Source organism: Chenopodium album, chromosome 1 (assembly GCF_948465745.1).
Source record: "Chenopodium album chromosome 1, dcCheAlbu1.1, whole genome shotgun sequence".
NCBI lineage: Eukaryota > Viridiplantae > Streptophyta > Magnoliopsida > Caryophyllales > Amaranthaceae > Chenopodium > Chenopodium album.
The window spans coordinates 34,243,757-34,263,125 of NC_137834.1; the positions used below are offsets into that span (position 1 = coordinate 34,243,757).

At 43.3% G+C, this 19,369-nt stretch overlaps 1 protein-coding gene across 1 annotated transcript; it reads right to left on the reverse strand.

Annotated features, from left to right (window-relative positions):
- Positions 1-4,775: 4,775 nt before the first annotated feature.
- On the reverse strand, positions 4,776-7,257 carry LOC145581121 (uncharacterized). The gene is made up of 5 exons (XM_081638204.1): positions 7,199-7,257; positions 6,558-7,123; positions 6,330-6,476; positions 6,146-6,259; positions 4,776-6,070 (listed from the first exon to the last, which is right to left on the reverse strand). The coding sequence occupies exons 2-5, from the start codon at positions 6,843-6,845 to the stop codon at positions 5,927-5,929; spliced, it is 693 nt and encodes a 230-aa protein (XP_081494330.1). The 5' UTR covers positions 6,846-7,123; positions 7,199-7,257; the 3' UTR covers positions 4,776-5,926.
- Positions 7,258-19,369: the final 12,112 nt, after the last annotated feature.

Genomic DNA, 19,369 nt, shown 5'->3' on the forward strand with positions numbered 1-19,369 from the left:
TAAAGCTTTGATTTTTATTGTTTAGTGACAAGCTAGGGTTTGTTATTAATCTTGTTAGTATCATGCCTAGGATCTTGCTATGCTTTAACATGATTATGATTATGATTGATATTATTTTTATTAATGATGTTGATTATTTATTATTATGTTGCTTGATATGTATCATATTTTATATTGTTATTGCTTGATCACCTTTATTGCATGTTTAAAGGGAATTGGTACTTGCAACCACGCTTAATAAGATATTAATAATCTTGTTTAGGGTTAATTGTGATTATAATTCAAGTGATCGCCAATAATAGTTTATTTGTGCATTAATATTCAACCAATATAGATTAAACAGGTTTAGGGTTAATCCTATTGATTGTATGTTAATCAGAAAGCGCACATGAATACGAGCAGAATAAAGTAGAGGCCTATTATTAGGGCAGGTTCAATCTCTTTTAGGTTGGATTTGTACCATCATCCCCGAACCCTTATTTGGTTCATGACCTTATGGAGTTGACGATCTCTTGGATCGTTAAGGGGTGTAACCTTCCCCTCGTGAACGGTTTACAAGTTCCTTAAAAACTTGTTGGCGACTCTTTTTCTCTATCTTCTTCCCTTTTGGACGCCACCGTACTTTAGTGTATGATCACAGTGGGGTTCAAGCTAGTGGGATTTTAAAGGCTTGAAACTATTCCCTACATCAATATAATTACTCGGGTTTTATTGGTCGGGTCTTGCTAACCCCAAGACATTGGACCTAGTCGGTTTTGTTGGTGCGGGTGGACTTCGTTGGAGGTCTCCGTGTGAGCGAGACTTGAAGCTTTCAAGTAAGAGCTCATTTTGGAGCGAAGCACGCGTCAAAGGTAATTAGCTTATCTTAATCTTGTGATTAATTTAATTATGTTTATGGTTTTATTTATTGCGAGTGCGGTCTTGTTTTTGGGTTTGTTTCCGCGGTGAGTCGGACTCACCAAACCCCAACAAATTTACTCATGACCGAAGATGATAGCTGGACGCTCTATTTCGATGGAGCTTCAAACCAAAAAGGATGTGGTGTAGGAGTCTTTCTTGTATCACCCAATGAAGAGCACATCCCAATTTCCATGAAGCTCGACTTTGATGTCACCAACAATGTCGCAGAATATGAAGCATGTATTTTGGGGTTAGAAGCAGCTGTCGCCTTGGGAATTAAGAAACTCAGAATCTACGGTGATTCTTCACTAATTATTAACCAAATCTCCAAGAGATGGAAAGTGAAAAGTGAAAGTCTCGCTACGTATCAAGCTCATTTAGAAACTCTCACGGAGCAACTAGATGAAGTGGAATATATGTATTTGCCGAGAGAAGAAAACCAATTCGCCGACGCACTAGCTAAATTAGCATCAATGGTGCAAATTCCAACGGATACAATCAGAATGTCGTTGACCATAGAAAGAAGATATGAGCCGGCTTATGTTCACGCACTCGACGATGAACAAGAACCACAAGAAGAAGATGAAGAGCCATGGTATACAGATATCCTTAACTATGTGACAAGAGGAGAATACCCTCCCAATACTGATAAAAGGGCACGCTGTGCTTTGAGGCTCCTGGCCTCACAGTATGTGCTCATCAGGGGAGAACTCCACAAGAGAACTGCAATGGGGAGAAATCTCTTATGCATAGCTAAGAAAGAAGCACACAAAACCATGGAAAACCTTCATGCCGGTATATGTGGAACGCACATGAATGCAAAGATGTTAGTCCAAAAGATTCAACGACAAGGTTATTATTGGACTACTATGGAGAAATATTGTCATGAATACGTCAAGAAATGTATGAAGTGTCAAGTCTACACGAATTTACAGCATGTTCCACCTTCGCTTCTCTACACATATACTTCTTCATGGCCTTTCTTCACTTGGGGCATCGACATCATTGGAAAAATAACACCACCGGGACAAGGGGGGCATGAATTCATCCTCGTAGCGATCGACTATTTCACTAAAAGGGTCGAAGCTGCCTCATATGCTAAGCTGACGGTGAAACACGTAGCTCAATTCATTGAGAAAAATATCATATGCCGCTATGGGGTACCACATGAGATGATCAGCGATAATGGAACGCATTTCCAAGCCGAATGCGCAGAATTATTACAGAAATATCATATCAAGCATCACAGATCATCACCTTACATATCACAAACAAATGGTGCGGTCGAATCGGCCAACAAAAATGTGAAAACTATCATCGAAAAGATGACAGAAAATTACAAGGATTGGCCAAGTAAGCTACATTTCGCCCTTTGGGATTATCGAACCTCTGTTCGTACATCAACGGGGGCTACCCCTTTCTCTCTGGTTTATGGAGTTGAAGCCGTAAGACCAATAGAACTCAAAATCCCGTCTCTTCGAATCGTATTGGAAAGCCAACTAGATGAAGTCGACTGGATTAGAGCAAGATATGATGAACTAGTCTTACTTGATGAAAAACCCTTAGCAGCTTTGCATCATGTCCAAACCTACCAACAACGTATGGCGTGACATTTTAATAAAAAATTCAAGACTAGGAACATCAAAGAGGGTGACCTGGTGCTTAAGGCACTTCGTAAAAATGTGTTAGATCCAAGAGGAAAATTCAGACCGAATTGGTCAGGCCCGTACATTGTTAAAGCCATCTTGTCTGGCGGAGCGGCACAATTGGTAGACATGGACGGTAACGGTTTCCATAATTTAACCAACTTGGATCAACTCAAGAAATTCTATGCCTAGTCGCATGGGTTCATGACCCAATAGAGCTACGTTTGGCCTGATTCTTTTTTAAGGATACGTAGGCAACCCCTCAAGGGGGCCCGACCACTTTTAAAAAAATAAAATCCTCCCTATGTCGATTAAGTATACGCATCAGTTCAGCATTGCGTCACGCAAAAAAAAAAGGGGGGGGGGGGGGTTTGCCGCGACACGGGATATTCCACCGTGTCACGGTACAGTCCACCGTGGCACGGTGGACATGGGGAAAAAAAAAAACGCCGTGACACGGGAATTTCCAACGTGTCACGGGATTTTTCACCGTGGCACGGTGGAATTTCAGTTTTCCGATTTTTTAGTGACGCATCCTTTGCGAATTCATTATTTGTTCGAAGCTTTTATTTTCATTCTTCCATTGCGTCCGACTCCTTGACTCGGATAAATAAATAAAAAAGTCATTGTAATTTTTTATTTAAGGCTAAAATAAATACGCTATTATTGAAATAAATGTGACTACAATTATTGGCATCATACGCCTTATTTTAAATAAAAAATTATAAATCATAAAAGCAAAGTAATACTGATCTAATCCCTCTTCACTTTAGGAACATCATTCTCTTTTTCAATTAGGTCGGCCTTCACCATTAATGTGTGTTTTGTAGCCCGAACCGTCACACCCCTAGTCGAACTTTCACCCCTTTCACCTTTCCTAAAATTCTTCGGTTGTTCTCTCTATAGACAATCTTCTCTTTACCCTTCCCTTTCACATAATTCTTCCTCTTCGGCATTATAGGAGTCTTAAACTCAATCCCTTGTGTTCTTGGACCTAGACGATCTTTAGGAGGTGCTTTCTTATTTCCAAGACGACTCTTCACATCAGATTTGCGTGATCCGAATCGTTCCCTCCTACTTCTAGGGTTCAACCATGCCTTGTATGCACTAGACAAAGGAGGAGGAGCTTGGTCACTTGCAGAAACGATCCACAAAGGTCTTCCAATCCAATAAGTCTCGTACTTGTGAACGTTACTTTCATGCTACGATACTTCACGAGGACTATCGTTATAGCGTGGAACTACTTGTTCAAGTCCATACTGCCGCATCAGTCGAGAAGGACAATAAAAAGTCAGTTTTGAGATACTAGGAACACGACAATATGGAGTATCATTCGTACCAACCATCCTAGTAAGCCTCCACAAAGGCACCACCCAACGAATGGAAAATTCTCTCTTTGCAAAGAAATTTTTCGAGTCTTCATACGACATGTTCATAGAGTAATTCTTCTTCCTGCGGACTAGATCGTTAGGGCCATATTTTTTAACATCGTCGGGGGCTTCAAATAGTTCTAAACGCTCCATCAACCAAATCTGCAAAAAAAAAAAAAAAAAAACAAAATCAGTCGTTGATAAAAAAAAAGGGTGCAGATTCCCGTGACACGGCAGATTTCACCGTGTCACGACAGAAAGCCACCGTGACATGGTGCCTGTTTTGTGTCACGGGGGCTACTTGGAGCGTATTTTTTACCTGCAGCAGTACCAGAGAGCCCTTCCTGATGGCTTTCCGGTCAGCTTTTGCTTCGTCAAGGCCACGAAACGTCTCTCCAAGGCACGTAGGCATAGGAGATCTCCCAGATTCAACATGTTCAAGCACAGACGCTAGACATGCATGTCCTACCCTACCGTTTGCAAATAAAAGCTTGCTAAACATGCAAAATATATATTCCCTTCTACGATAGACATGATAAGACTCAGAGATAGGGCGATTAAAATATAAATTTGCAAGTTTTTCTAAGTCTACCTCATTACCACACACAATTTTATTTAAATCTGGATATGTTAGATTCAGATGGCGTTCAAAATCTTGGTAATAATATTCACGCAGGGTAGGCATGGCAATAAGATTTCTAGCAGGAAATCCAAAGATTACACCGAATTCCTCCGGCAGGGGACAGATTTCATCGTAATCAAATTTAAAACAATGTGTTTCTGGACTCCAATAATCTAATGCTGCCCTAAGAAAATCATGTCCAATCGCTACATGCCTCAGAGCTAGTAAACCCCTGACATAAAACAATTCTAACTCTCTTTTGTCAGCATTGGTCAAAGAATAAGACCGGTCGCGCAATGTACTATCAAAATTCTGAGACATTATTATTGAAATATGAAATTCTAATTATTTTATGTTTCGTAATTATGCATATCACAAATATACTGGTCCTATTTTATAGCAAAAGCGCTCGGAACCACACCGTTGTAGAATACGCGTACCGTTACACGGGAAATCCCACCGTGTCATGGGAATTTTTGCCGCGACACGACAGTTTTTGCCGTGACACGGTGTACAGTGCCGTGTCGCGGCACCCCACGCTTTTTCTTTTTTTATCTTTTCCCTTATCTATCCGGATTTTTTTTAGTATTTTATCTTCACCGTTTATTTTTCAGTTTTCTGAGAGTTTCATCCCTAATAAAATTCTCAACTTTTTTATTTTTATTTTTATTATTTTTATCATTTCATTACTTTAGTATTTCATTTATTTCTATTTTCTCTTTATCATTTATATATTTACTTTTTATTTATTTTTTCTTGTCTTTTTATTTCTTTTTCTTTTGGGGAAGGTCGGTACCCTCCACTTACTCCACTTACATTTTTTGTCGCGTCATTAATAAATACACGATCACACAAAATGAGTCTCAAGCACACACTAACACACACTAATAAATGCATAAACTGTGAATAATATACAAAATGAGTCATAGTAAATAAACAACGTCAAGTGTCATCACAGTATGTACAAATAAAGACCCTCGGTCAAAAGTCTGCAGAACTAGAAGAGTTAGGTTCAGTATCATCTCCAGCCTGTGAATACGGGAACAGTGAGCCAAAGAGTCCCGCCATCATCCGAGTACGGGGAGTAGTGTCCCTACTAGTCCCTGTGACTCTAGCAGCAGTCAAACTCAAAGCAGGACCCGTCCAACTGGCAAACGGTGTAGGCTGACTCAAAGACACGGGAATCGTTGGCAGAGGCATTGTCCCATACATTGGAACTGAGAACAAGCCCGACACCGGTGGAGGAATCACAGACGATGGAGCAGAAAATAAACCAGGATCCACGGGAGTCAAAACAGGCCTAAACTCAGGCTATGAAGGCTGTGAAAACGACTGCCGCTGCCCCTGACCCTGGCCGTGAAAGCGCTGGGAGACTGAGGTTGCTGCCACTAAGCCTCCTGAAAGGGCTGAGTAATCTGAGGCTCTCGCTGAGACTGAGAATGTCGATGAACCACAGGAGATCGTCTACCACGACCAAGCTCCTCCTCCTCCGAGCATCTATGCCTCGAGCGCGAGCGGGACCTCCGTTGCTCCTGAAAAATACAAAATCAAAAGGCGTCAACAATGCAAAATGAAACAAATGGTAGAAGTGGAAAAAATGAGCATACCTCAAGAACATCGCTAGAACTGCTCCGACAACTCGCACCACGCCGAAGCTTGATGATGCAGTACTTCAGAGCGTCAACCAGCTTCATGAATCCCATCATCTCCGAGCGGTTAGGCTGAGAACAAAATAAAGAAAAATCAGTAACAAGCGGTGTTAAAAGGATGAATAATGCATCAAAAACTTACCGGCTCAAAAACCTCGGGCAGAGACTCCTGCGCCTGTCTGTAACCTTCTGGCGCGTCTGCAATATGGTCCTCGGTGATACCAATCGGCCCTGGGTAGCGGACAGACTGAGGCGGAATCTCGATCCTCCCCACAGGGCGAATAGTCGTCTGAAAATCCGATTGAATAATCAAGTTATTCGACTATTTAAATAGAGACTAGTAACAAAAAATCCTCAAAAGAAATCATACCTCAGGAAGGCGGGGTGGAGGAGCTAGAGAGGGAAGCAAGTCCTGCGCGTAATCACCCTCAATGTGCACAAGCTCCTGCCAAGGAAAAGTGTAGCGCTCTCCCCTGTTTATCAACTCCCTAAGAAAGCGCGAGTCCAACATCGACTCCGGTGGAGATGAGGGCACCACAAAGCGATCACCGCTATGCTGACGAACGACACGCTCCCCCAAATACCAGACAAAGCGTCCGGTACCAACCAAAATGGTGCGGTGCGCTAAAAGATGCAAGGCCTCGGGAAGATTAGTCATCCCGGCCTAAGGACGATACTGGACATCAATGGCAACCTGAAAACCATAAAAAGTTGGCATGAAACACCGGAAATAACGTCAGAGAAAAAATAACAGGCAACAAAACTAATTCTTATGCCAACAGAAGAGGTGCCTTGGCGTAGCAGCCCGCGCAGCGCAGAGACAGACTCCACTCGTGACTCTCCTCGGTCACGCCAGCTGGCCCCGACAGGGAATTCATGAACCGCTCCATGACGCCGTCGAGGAGCCAATCCTGGGAAGTACTCGTAGAACCATAGCTGCAATGAAAAGTAATCTTTGAGCACATGAGTCGAACAAATTAAAATAAAACAAGAAGAGGAAAGGATCATCACCTCTACGACTCTCCACAGACCGTAGACAGTGATGGGAGACCCGTCGTTTAGCTGCCTACACCCATGACGCAACGACAAGAGAAGGTCGGCGTATCCGAGGCTGGCCCAGCTAAAGGATCCTATCTCACTGATCCTGACTAAAGAAGGGAGGTAGCAAAGGAGTGCACGTGAACTCCTATCTGGAGAAAGAGTCATGCAGATGAGAATCAGAATGAAGATCCGCACCGCTGCTCAGCTGACGTCTCCTCCATGTCAAAACCACGGGCAAGAACCGAAGCCAGCTCCGATCGCCCACTCCTAGGACCACCTCGAGACACTGGCTGAGTCCTGATATGCTGAACAATCGGACCTAACAAATCGGCTGCCTCAGCCGCTCCCCAAGAAAGATCAGACATCTGCGCTACAGCCCGGTCAGTGAAGCGCAGACCGCTAATCATGCTAAAGTCCAGAGGGGTCATCGTCATCTCCCCCCAAGCAAAGTGAAAGGTGTTGGTAGTATCCCAAAAATACTCCAACAATGCGCGAACGACGGTCGCACCGCAACCCTACGACCGCCGAATAAAAATCCACTAAACCAGCTGATTCCCATAAGGCGTTCGTAGCAGGATCCCTCGTGATAATCTGGTAAAGTCGAGGAATCAAATCTCCAGCTCCAGAACTGTGGTGGCGAAGCGTGCCGTCGACTATGCCGGCAAGTGGCCGATGAGAAACGTGGTTCTCACGACAGAAAACCAACTGGTCTGGAGTCCACAGAGGTGGAACCCACCTACCTCTACTCGTAGAAGCCCGAGGCTCAGACTCTAAGACGTCGTCGTCCATACCCTCGGGAATCGTGGGAGTGTCCTCCCGAAAAGCCTGACGTCGGCCATGGGTGGAAAGATCGCGATCCCGTCGCCTAGGCATGCTATTATAAAAATAAAAATCTAAATGCTTAGCATCATTTCCTAAGACATTTAGTTTGAGTTGCATTTTAATAAAAAAATCTAAATGCTTAGCATCACTTCCTAAGTTATTTAGTTGTTTATTGCATTATACGCTGAATTTTTACCTCAAGGCTAAAAATTGGCAAAATAATGGAATTATTTATAGTATTTAGTTTCTCCATGACGAACTAATACTATGTTCTCCTAATTGCATGATACTATGTTCTCCATGACAATGTAATACATACACAATACAAATCATGTCTCAAAGTTGCACAAAAACAATAGATCAACGCATCATAGCATATTTTACAAGATCTACAACCAACATGTCATCAATCCAAGTGCAAAAGAACAACATGAACAACAAGGAACACCATTTACCGCAAGTAGTACCAAAAATGGTGATTTTGCTCAATTCTTCACCAAATCATGCAATTTTTGTCTCAAATCGCTCACAAACACGCATACATACATATACAAGTAAATTCATAGCAAGAACTTAAACATAAACCACAAAATCAAAAAAAATCCCCAAATTGATTTTTAAGGGTTTTTAATGAAATTACTCATTTGAGTCAAATTCGAGGCAAAATCAAGGGAAACTTACATAGATCCTTGTAGAGAATCAAAAATGAGGAAAGTAGCAAAAAATTAGAGCAAAATTGGTGATGATTTGAACTCCAAAAGCTCAAAAAACCGCGAAGATCAGTGCAGCCGACGCGACACGGCCAGGCAACGCCGCGACATGGTGAGCAAATGACGTGTCACGGGGATAAATTCCGTGTCACGGTAATTTCGAAGGACGCCAGAGCTCCGATAAACAGCAACAACAACACGGCAGTAATAGCAGCAAGCAGCAGCAAATCTCAGCGAAGAAAAAAAAAAGAAAAAAAAAGAAATGGGAACCAGCAGCAACGCCGCGCCACGGAGGAACACTCCGTCTGACGAGAAAAAACTCCGAGCGCCGGTAAGATCTGGCCGTGGCACGGTAGTTTGAGCTGAAAAAAAAAGAAAATGGAGAAGGGGAGTGCGGAAATGGCAAAAAATGGCAGAAGCAGCTTGAATTTAAAGCCAAAAAAGCATCCCGTTTCCCGTGCAACGGATTTCGTTACCATGTAACGGTAATATATTGGCGTGGCACATGTGGTTTGACAGGTCAAAGATGCCAATTGACCGGTTTTCAGCTGACCCACTTCCCGCGTCACGGGAATCTGCTCCGCGTGACGGGGACCCGTGCCGTGTCACGGGAATTCTTTTCGTGACACGGTGGTTTTTGCGCCTGCCCTGCATAGCTATTTGCGAATATTCCTGGCATTTTGACCAAAATTGCACGATTTTCCGCGCAAATTGGATAGTTAATTTTTCGGTAAAATTACGTGGAAAATTCTAACTGACGGTTGGAGGGTACCAAAATTACTATTTTGCCCCTAGAAGCATTAAAGTCATTTTGTCGATATTTTAAGCACTTAATATGGTCGGATAATTGACTTGATGGTGTGAATCATCTGTGGCCCACGTTCGGGGATAATCGAACCATCATACACTTGCAAATTTCAGCGATTACAGTAGTCGTCGGCTTTCCTCAAGCTTGGAAAGCGTTATCGGTGGATTTTTCTTCAAGTATAGAAAACCGCCAAGTCGGCTTTCCTTAAGCATGGAAAGCGTTATCGGTGGATTTTTCTTCAAGTATAGAAAACCGCCTAGTCGGCTTTCCTCAAGCATGGAAAGCGTTATCGGTGGATTTTTCTTCCAGTATAGAAAACCGCCAAATTCCTTTGTCGGCTTTCCTCAAGCATGGAAAGCATCATCGGTGGATTTCTTCAAGCATATAATGACACCAAATTCATACGTCGACTTTCCTCAAGCATGGAAAGTATTATCCGGTAGGTTTCTTCAAGCTTAGAAAACTACCAAACTCCTCACTCGGCTTTCCTCATGCATGGAAAGCGTTTCAATAAATGTCATCCGGTGGATTCCTTCAAGCATAGGAAGCTTCCAAACTCATTTGTCACCGATACACTGGTGTCAGATACGTATTATATCCTTTTACTCTTATCTGTGCAATTAACATTTTTCTGCAGGTATCGGCGTATACAGAGTGATTTAGGATCACAGAACGTCTTAAATCATTCTCCGTCCCTATCGACTACTTTGACTATCGTTTTCGAAACTGACGTTTCTACAAACTCAGTCAAAGTGGGGGCTGCTGTAGACACCTAAAAATGTCTCCCCAAAACCAAACCCGATGATGAACAACCTTTCACCGCCACTATTGGTCGGGTTCAGTACTTAATCCCGAGAGTGCTTAAAAAATCGTATTGGATTAAATTCATATTTTTGAACAGTCCATGGATTAGTCTTGATGTTTGGTAAAAGCATAGTTTTAATTTCAGCCCAAATTTATTATTTAATTTTAGCCCAAACCTTATTTTATTTATTGTTTTATTATTTATTTTTGGCCCAAACCTTTTATTTAATTTATTATTTTCTTATTTTAGCCCAAATAATAATAAATCAGAAAAAGGCCTGAAGTTATCAATCGACACTTAAAATGCTAAACGAAATTAGGGTTAAAAATGTGTTTAGACGAAAAAACGGGCTGGGAATTCCCGCGCCACGGCAGGTACCCACCGTGTCACGGGAATCATTCCCGTCTGACGGTGGGATTTCCCGTGACATGGAAAATCTGCCGTGACACGGAAATTTCCTTGTCTTTTCCGCGTAAACCCTTAACGCGTTTTCTTCCCCGTTTACTGAAAATTTCCCGCGTCACACTAAAAATGCACCGTGTCACGGGAAAGTTTCCCGTCTGACGGTGGGACTTCCCGTGTCACGGTACAGTTTGCCGTGGCGCGGGATACTTTTTTAGGGTTTTTATCATTTTAGGGTTCCGTGTGCTCCATCAGCACATTTTCTTTATAAATACCCCCTCATTTCTGATGTACGGGGCATCAATTAATTCTCTAGTTGATTTTTCTCTCTTCTATGCTCTAGCCTAAACACTAGCGTACCCTTTTTCTTTCAAAATTCCTTCTTCAAGTACTCCAAGGAGTCCATACTTTACTCGTGGTTCTGTCCTTAAGCCAAGGCGTGAAAGGTAGAACTGTTTGAGGGTTTGGCCCCAAATCAACTCTACTTTATTTAATTTAATTTAATTGTTGTTCTATTATTATTTCCTTGAAGCTACTAACTCGTTTATTATTTTGTAGTTGCAAAAAAACAGAATCAAAGTAAGAATTATGTTCCTTTTATTTCTATTATTTTTTCTAACGATTTTATATTGTTGGAATTATGGCTAAATTGCTTGCAATATTAATGTTTATTCTATTGTTATTATGATCACCATATTGCATGTTTAATGGGAATATGTAATTGAAAATCACGCCTAATAAGATAATTTGGACGACCGGTTTAGGTTCCTTTTAAATCTTGTTGTTTAATTAAGTGATCACAATATTTTAGAATTACGTGTTGCATTAATATTAAACCAATTTAGCTTAATAATAGATTGGAGCAAATTGAATCTTTGTTTGTATACCTTTGAGATCGCAGGAATGTTTTTCACTATAAGAATCGAGTAGAGGCCAATACGGGCGAATGTGACTCCATGACTCACTTCGTACCATCATCCCCGATCCTCCTTTCGTGGTTCCGAACCATACGTAGGCGCACTTCGAGCGACGCCTACAGTAGGTGCCGTCCCTGACTTCTTCATAAATCTGGTAGGGGCCTTCCCAATTTGGGGTTTGCTTTCCAGCCTCATTGGCCCTTCCGGTTGCCTCCATTTTTCGTAGCACAAAGTCGTCCACTTTCAAAGGGCGCTTGTGCACTTTCTTGTTGTAGGCTCTGGTCATTCTCAAACAGTATATCTCATGACGCAGGCAGCGTTGCCCCTGCGTTCCGGAAGGGAGTCCAATGCAAGCCGCATGGCCTCCTGTAGAAACCCATTTGTGTCTCCCCAAAACCAAACCCGGTGATGAGTGCCTTTCACGTCGAATCATAATCGAATGAAACGAAGTGTGGAAAGGTCTAGTGTTGCAGAAAGTTTTATTTCTTTTCTCTTCTCCCTGTTTTTGAAAATTTTATTTTAAGAAAACAGCCAATCCAGTTTGTTTGGTCCATGATATGGGTCCAATAGTGGTGTAGTTGGATGGGGCTTACAAAGACCTTTCCAGCGATATATTATAAGCCCAATTCCGATGAATATTGAGGAAGTTATGACCAATTTACTAAACTGGGCCTGGTTTGAGCTTTATGTACGGCCCAATGATCTAGGGGAGGGCCTAATATGATTTATCATTCCTAATTTGCATTAGGAATGGTTTTAGTCTTCTAGAATCTTCTAGAAGGTTCTTTTCATTCCTAATTCGATTAGGACTTTTCAGAGTTTTAATCAAGGTCAAATAGCATTTTCGATGGAATTATATTATTTTATCTTCCAGTACGGGAAATTTATCATATTTTCAAAAACGCGTTAAAAGTCAGTTTGGCGTCCAACCCCAGGCCTTGGCGCCAGGCGCTAGCCATTGGCGCCTGGCGCTAGCCACTGGTCCTGGCGCCAACTAGCCAGGGCTGGCGCCAAGGTGTTTTTGCGATCATCAGACTCTGTTTTGTTAAATTATCTTTTTTGGATGATTTTCTCTATAAATATCGTATCAAAAACTCCGTTTTGATTCACCAAGATTCACCAATTATCAATATTCATTCATCAACTCTTTTCATCACAAATTATTCATCAATTAGCATTCATCTCTATCATTCATCAACATCATTCATTCTTTCTTGCTTTTTCACACAAAATTCCGCATTCACAAGATCTTGAAACACCTTGCCATATTCGAAGTTGCCTTCGTCCTAGACGTGAAAGGTTTTAATTTCTGAGGGTTTGGTCCCAAATCTCTCTTTCAATTATTTAATTTAATTGTTTTGATTATTATTTTCCTTGAAGTTACTAACGTGTGTATTTTGTTATTAGAAAGAGGTACGAGGCATCCAAGTAAATACTTTAATGGTTTAATTGATATTATGATATAGAAATCATGCTTAGATTGTTATTTTGATTCCTAGTATCATGTTTAGGGTAACTTTAATATTAAGTATGATTGAAAGTATGATGCCTTTTATGCTCTTCCTAATATTTATGATTGCTAGTATCATGTTAGGGTTAAAGATTTGATTTTTATTGTTTAGTGACATGCTAGGGTTTGTTATTAATCTTGTTAGTATCATGCCTAGGATCTTGCTATGCTTTAACATGATTATTATTATTATTAATTATGATTGATATTATTATTCATGTTTATTCCAATGATTGATTATTTATTATGATGATTAACATGATTATTTTTATGTTGCTTGCTTATTATTTATTGCTTGATCACCTTTTATTGCATGTTTAAAGGGAATTGGTACTTGTAATCGTGTTTAATAAGATATTAATAATCTTGTTAGGGTTAATGTGATTATAAATTCAAGTGATCGCCAATAATAGTTTATTTGTGCATTAATATTCAACCAACATAGATTAAACAGGTTTAGGGTTAATCCTATTGATTGCATGTTAATCGGAAAGCGCACATGAATACGAGCAGAATAAAGTAGAGGCTTATTATTAGGGCAGGTTCAATCTCTTTTAGGTTGGATTTGTACCTTCATCCCCGAACCCTTATTTGGTTCATGACCTTATGGAGTTGACGATCTCTTGGATCGTTAAGGGGTGTAACCTTCACCTCGTGAACGGTTTACAAGTTCCTTAAAAACTTGTTGGCGACTCTTTTGCTCTATCTTCTTCCCTTTTGGACGCCACCGTACTTTAGTGTATGATCACAGTGGGGTTCAAGCTAGTGGGATTTTAAGGCTTGAAACTATTCCCTACACCTCCCAATTTGCCTCTTCATCATAGAGCATGACTATTAAATTCGGCTCGTAGTGTTCAATGGGTAAGACGGCTTCAACACCTTATACCATGAGGAATGGAATTTCACCGGTTGCCCCTTTGGCAGTAGTCCGGATGGCCCATAGGACATGAATTAGTTCTTCTGCCCATAAGCCACCGACTCTTTTGATTTTCTTTTTTATTCCGTCTGAGATGAGTTTGTTGAAGGCTTCAACTTGGCCGTTTGCTTGGGGTCGGCCGACTGATGCAAAACAATGTGAGATGCCCTGATCTCCCAACCAAGTCTTAAGATGAGGGGTTTCAAACTGAGGGCCATTATCAAAGACCATAGATATAGGTACCCCAAACCGGGTGATGATGTTCTTCTAAATGAAAGAGATGACATCCTTTGTCTTGATATTCTTGACCGACTCAGCTTCTACCCATTTGGTGAAATAATCCACAGCCACTAAAATGTAGCGCTTTCCGCCTTGAGAAGGCGTATAAGGACCCAAGATATCCATGCCCCATTTAGCAAACGGGACTGGGCTGTGGATTGCCGTCAGTTTAGTAGCCGAAGGTGAATAAGCTTGCCAAACCTCTGGCATTTTTCACATCTCTTCAAGTAGGCCAAAAGTAATGTCGTCTAGCTCTAACGGCTAGGGACCTGCCGCCTATATGAGAGGCACAGTACCCATCATGCAATTCTTTGAGAACTTCTTTCCCCTTTTCTAGGGTAACACACTTCAATAGAGGTTTAAGGAAACCCGCCTTGAAGAGCTCTCCGTTTCTGAACTCGAAGTTTGTTGCTCGCTTTTTCATGACGGCTGCCTCTTGTGGTGAATCAGGAAGTGTGTCGTCTGCTAAATATGCCCGGATGCCATCCATCCAGGTAGAGCTTCGGTCTAGAATTCCAATGGGCTCTTCATATATGCTTCTCTTTTCAAGAACTTCCCAAAAGACCGACCGAGGCGTATCACAGCAGGCGGATGAAGCCAATTTGGACAATGCATCCGCCTGATTGTTATCCAACCTAGGCACTTGATTCAGACGGAATTCCTCAAGTGCCCCAGCCTCTTCTTTGACTGCCTTAAGGTATTTGATCATAGCCGGATGAGTTGCCTCATATTTTCCCTCATACTGGCTAACGACCAATTGTGAATCAGAGTAGGCGTCAATTTTAGTTTCCCCTGCTGCCTTACACATGCGGATTCCGGCTAGCAGGGCTTCATACTCTGCCTCGTTATTTGAGGCTTTAAATTTAAATCGCAGTGCATATTCAAATCTGTCCCCCCTAGGGGACTCATATAAAATTCCTGCACCGCAGCCGGTCTTCGTTGAGCTCCCGTCTACATACACTTTCCAAACCTGGTCAATGTTGTCCGGTTGCACCGGCCGTGTCATTTCAACAATGAAGTCGGCAAACGCCTGACCTTTCACTGCCTTTCTAGGTTCAAAAGTGATTTCAAGACTTTGCATTTCAATAGCCCATTTCAGCATTCTGCCGGATGATTCCAAGGTAGACATTGGCCGCTTGAGGGGCTGGTCGGTGTAAATTACCACCGGATGGGCTAGAAAATATGGCTTCAATTTCTTGAAGGCCATATACAGAGCAAGGCCAAATTTTTCTACCATGGGGTACCGGAGCTCAGCATTTTTTAGAACATGGCTAATGAAATAGACCGGGAGCCGAACGCCGTCTCTCTCAGCAAGGAGAACAGCACTGAGGGCATGATCTTAGACGGCTAGGTACATGTATAGCATCTCTTTAGGCAGTGGACTAACAAGCCTTGGCAAAGAGTGCAAGTGTTCCTTCAGCCGCTGAAGGCCGCCTCAGCATCATCCCCCCATTCAAATCTGGTCTTCTTCCTGATTGCTTGGAAGAAGTAAAGGCATTTGTCACGTGACCGGCTGAGGAATCTTCGCAAGGCCGCCAGGCAACCGGCTAGTCTTTGAGCTTCCTTGATAGTGCGGGGTGACTTCATGTCAATTACCGCCTGTATCTTCTCGAGGTTAGCCTTTATCCCCCTTTGATCAATCAGGAATCCGAGAAACTTCCCAGACTCAACACCAAAGACGCATTTCTTAGGATTTAACATAACCTTATGCTGCCTGAGTGTGGTGAAGGTTTCTCGGAGATCAGCAAGGTGATCCGCCTGCTGCTTGGATTTGACTATCATGTCATCAATGTACGCCTCCACATTCCTCCCAATTTGATTAATGAAGACCGTATTAATCATCCGTTGGAATGTAGTGGACGCATTTTTCAAGCCAAACGACATCACAGTATAACATAATAAACCCTGATCAGTGACAAAGGCCGTCTTCTCTTGATCTTTCTTCCACAGGGGTATCTGATGGAAGCCGGAGTAGGCATCCATTAAACTCATCAAGGCATGCCCGGTTGTCGAGTCGACCAGACTGTCGATCTTAGGAAGCGGATAACTGTCTTTGGGACATGCCTTGTTGAGATCAGTGTAATCAATACACATACGCCAGGTACCATTCGGCTTTTTCACAAGCATAACATTCGCCACCCAGTCGGGGAAATTACATGGCCGAATGAACCCAGCGTCCAACAGCTTTTTTACCTTGGCAGCTGCCGCCTAACTTCTTTCCTCGCCGTGATTTCTTTTCTTTTACCGGATGGGCTTCTTTTTAGGATCCACAACGAGTTTGTGGACAGCAAGATCCGGGCTGACGCCTGTCATCTCTTCCACTTCAAAGGCAAAAATGTCTTTGAATTCTTTCAGCAGAAGGTGCAAGTCTGCACCCAACTTAGCATAAGAAATCGTCAAAACCTTTACAATATGCTCTGGACGGCTGTTGTCCAGAGGTATATCAACATGTTCTCCAGCCGGTTGGGGACGGAGCTCATCTGATCGTTCACCGGTCAGTGATTGCTATTTTTTCTCTTTCTTCACCTCCACCAGCAGAGGTGCCTTTCTTTTATTTCCGGCTGCTGGTGGGGCTGGGTCGGCATCCTTGACATTGTCAAGGTCTATTGGTTCCTGGCCGTCTGGGGCCACAGTATCTTTGATGGCTGAGAGATAGCACTCCCGGGCCGTTTTTTTATCCTTATTCAAGGAACCAACAGAACCGTCATCCCTCTCATACTTGATGAGCATGAGGGAAGGGATGATTACAGCCTTGGCTTCGTTGAGGGTTGGCCGGCCTAGAATAATGTTGTAGGCGGTCAGCTCCTCAACGACCAAAAACTTGACGACCAGGTGTCGCCCTTTTCCTTTCTCACCGAGCCGGATTGGTAAATCAATCCTTCCGACTGGGTAAACCATTTCACCCCCAAAACCAACCAAGGGGTGGGTGACCGGATGCATGCTGCTGACATTGTATTTCAACTTTTGCAAGCATCGGAGGCTGATGATGTCTGATGAGTTGCCGGTGTCAATAAGGATCCGTCCAACCAGCTGGTTGGCAACCTTACATTCAATGACAACCGAGTCGTCATGTGGACGGCGGACGCTGTCCCTGTCCTTCTCAGTGATCAGGACGTCTGGGAAGGAGGAGCTAGCAGATGCCTGCTCATCATCATCTTTGTCCATCTTTCGAAGATGGCTCTTGGTGCCCCGGATGGTTGGGCCACCGCATGAGAACCCGCCTGCTATTGTGTAGACCAGCTCCTTGTCAGTGTCCAAACTACTAGCAGGATGGGGTGTCTTAGATGACTGCCCCAGATTCTTCTTATTAGTCCCTTTAGACTTAGAAATGTGGGACTTTAACATCCCCTTGTCAGCCAGATGGTCCAACGCCCGTTGAAGGCTGAAGCAGTCGTTGGTGTCATGGCCAACTTCCTCATGGTATTGGCAGAATTTGTTTTTTTTCCTTGATTGAATGGAACTTTTCATTGGATTCGGCTTCTCTAGGGACAGCCGGTCCTTAATTTCCATGAGGATGGAGCTGCAGTCCTTGTTAAACTCGTACTTAGGAACGTACGGTTTAAATTCCTTCTTCTTCTTTTGGGACGGCTGGTCAGAGTCACTAACCGCCCAGATTTCTTTTCTTTTCTTGCTCTCTTCTTTCTTTTTGGCCGGTTGAGCAGGCCGGCTGTCTTTCTGCCTGTCGGACTTCTTGGAGTCCGACTGGTTACCAGGCGAGCAGAGGTCGGTTGCTTGAATGTAGCTTTCCGCCTCCCTCAGGGCCGCCTGTAAAGTGAAAGCCCCTTTTCTGACTAGGTCGAACTTAAAGGTCGACCCGTCTCTCAGACCCTTGAAAAAGTCTGTAAAAGCTACCTCATCAGACAGTCCTTGAATCTGAATTCTGATCAGATTGAACCGCCTGACATAGGAGCGCTGCCCTTCTCTCTCTCCCTGCTTAATGGTGCTCAAGTCAAGACTTGTTTTCTTAGCAGGGATGTTCATTGAGAAGTTGGAAGCAAACAGGAAGGCAAGTTTCCTGAAACTATCAATGGACCCGGCTGGCAAGTTGCCAAACCATTGTTGGGCAATGCCCTTCAATGTAGCTGGGAAGCATCGACACCAAGTGGCATCATCCAACCCTTGTAAGTACATGAGGTTGGTGTATGCCATGAGGTGATCTTCCGGGTTGGTGGTACCATCATAGGTACCTACCAACACATTTTTAACCTTGGCCGGCTATGCCGCCTCGGTTATCTCCCAAGTGAATGCAGAAGGTTGTTCACCCAGGCGGAGCAGACGAAGCTGCCAGTCCAATGGCTGGACATTGTTATATGCCGCCTGACCTCCGAAGAAGGCCGGCTACATGAAGTGAGGAGGATACCTACCGTAGACTTGAGAAGGTACATACGGTACAGTTCCAATCATCTGAGGGCCAAAATGGACGGTATCACCGCCTGTCTGGATCTCATGCAGGGAAAGTGCATTCCTTGCAGAGGTGTTGTTGAAGCTGTTGGGAAAGTTCGACGTAGAAGCCGACTCAGACAACTATTGATTTCTCTTCCGGTTGATGATCTCCTGGGCATCAAGAGTTGATTTTTTACTTCCCACCGGCTGTTGAGTCCGGCGGGTGTTGTTGGTATTCCTCCTAGGAAGAAGAATTTCGGACCAATCAATGGTCCCGGCTGCCTTCTCCTTTAGATGAGGAGTTGGCAGCCGATCTCTGACTGACTTCTCCTTTTCCAAAGGAGTCTTCTTGGCCGACTGACCCCTACTTGGGATAGCCCGGCTCCTATTGATCAGTTCTTTAATTTCACCCTTGAAACTTGTTATGAACCTCATGAGTTCGTCTCGGGTGACAGGTGCTGATCCAGCTGCCGTATGGGTTTCCCCCTCCGGCTGCCCAGGGGGTCGATTTGTACCCGCCTGGGAGGCACCCTGCTCCAGAGTGTCTCTGAGCCGGATGCGCTTGGTTATCAGAGAACCATCATTGGCT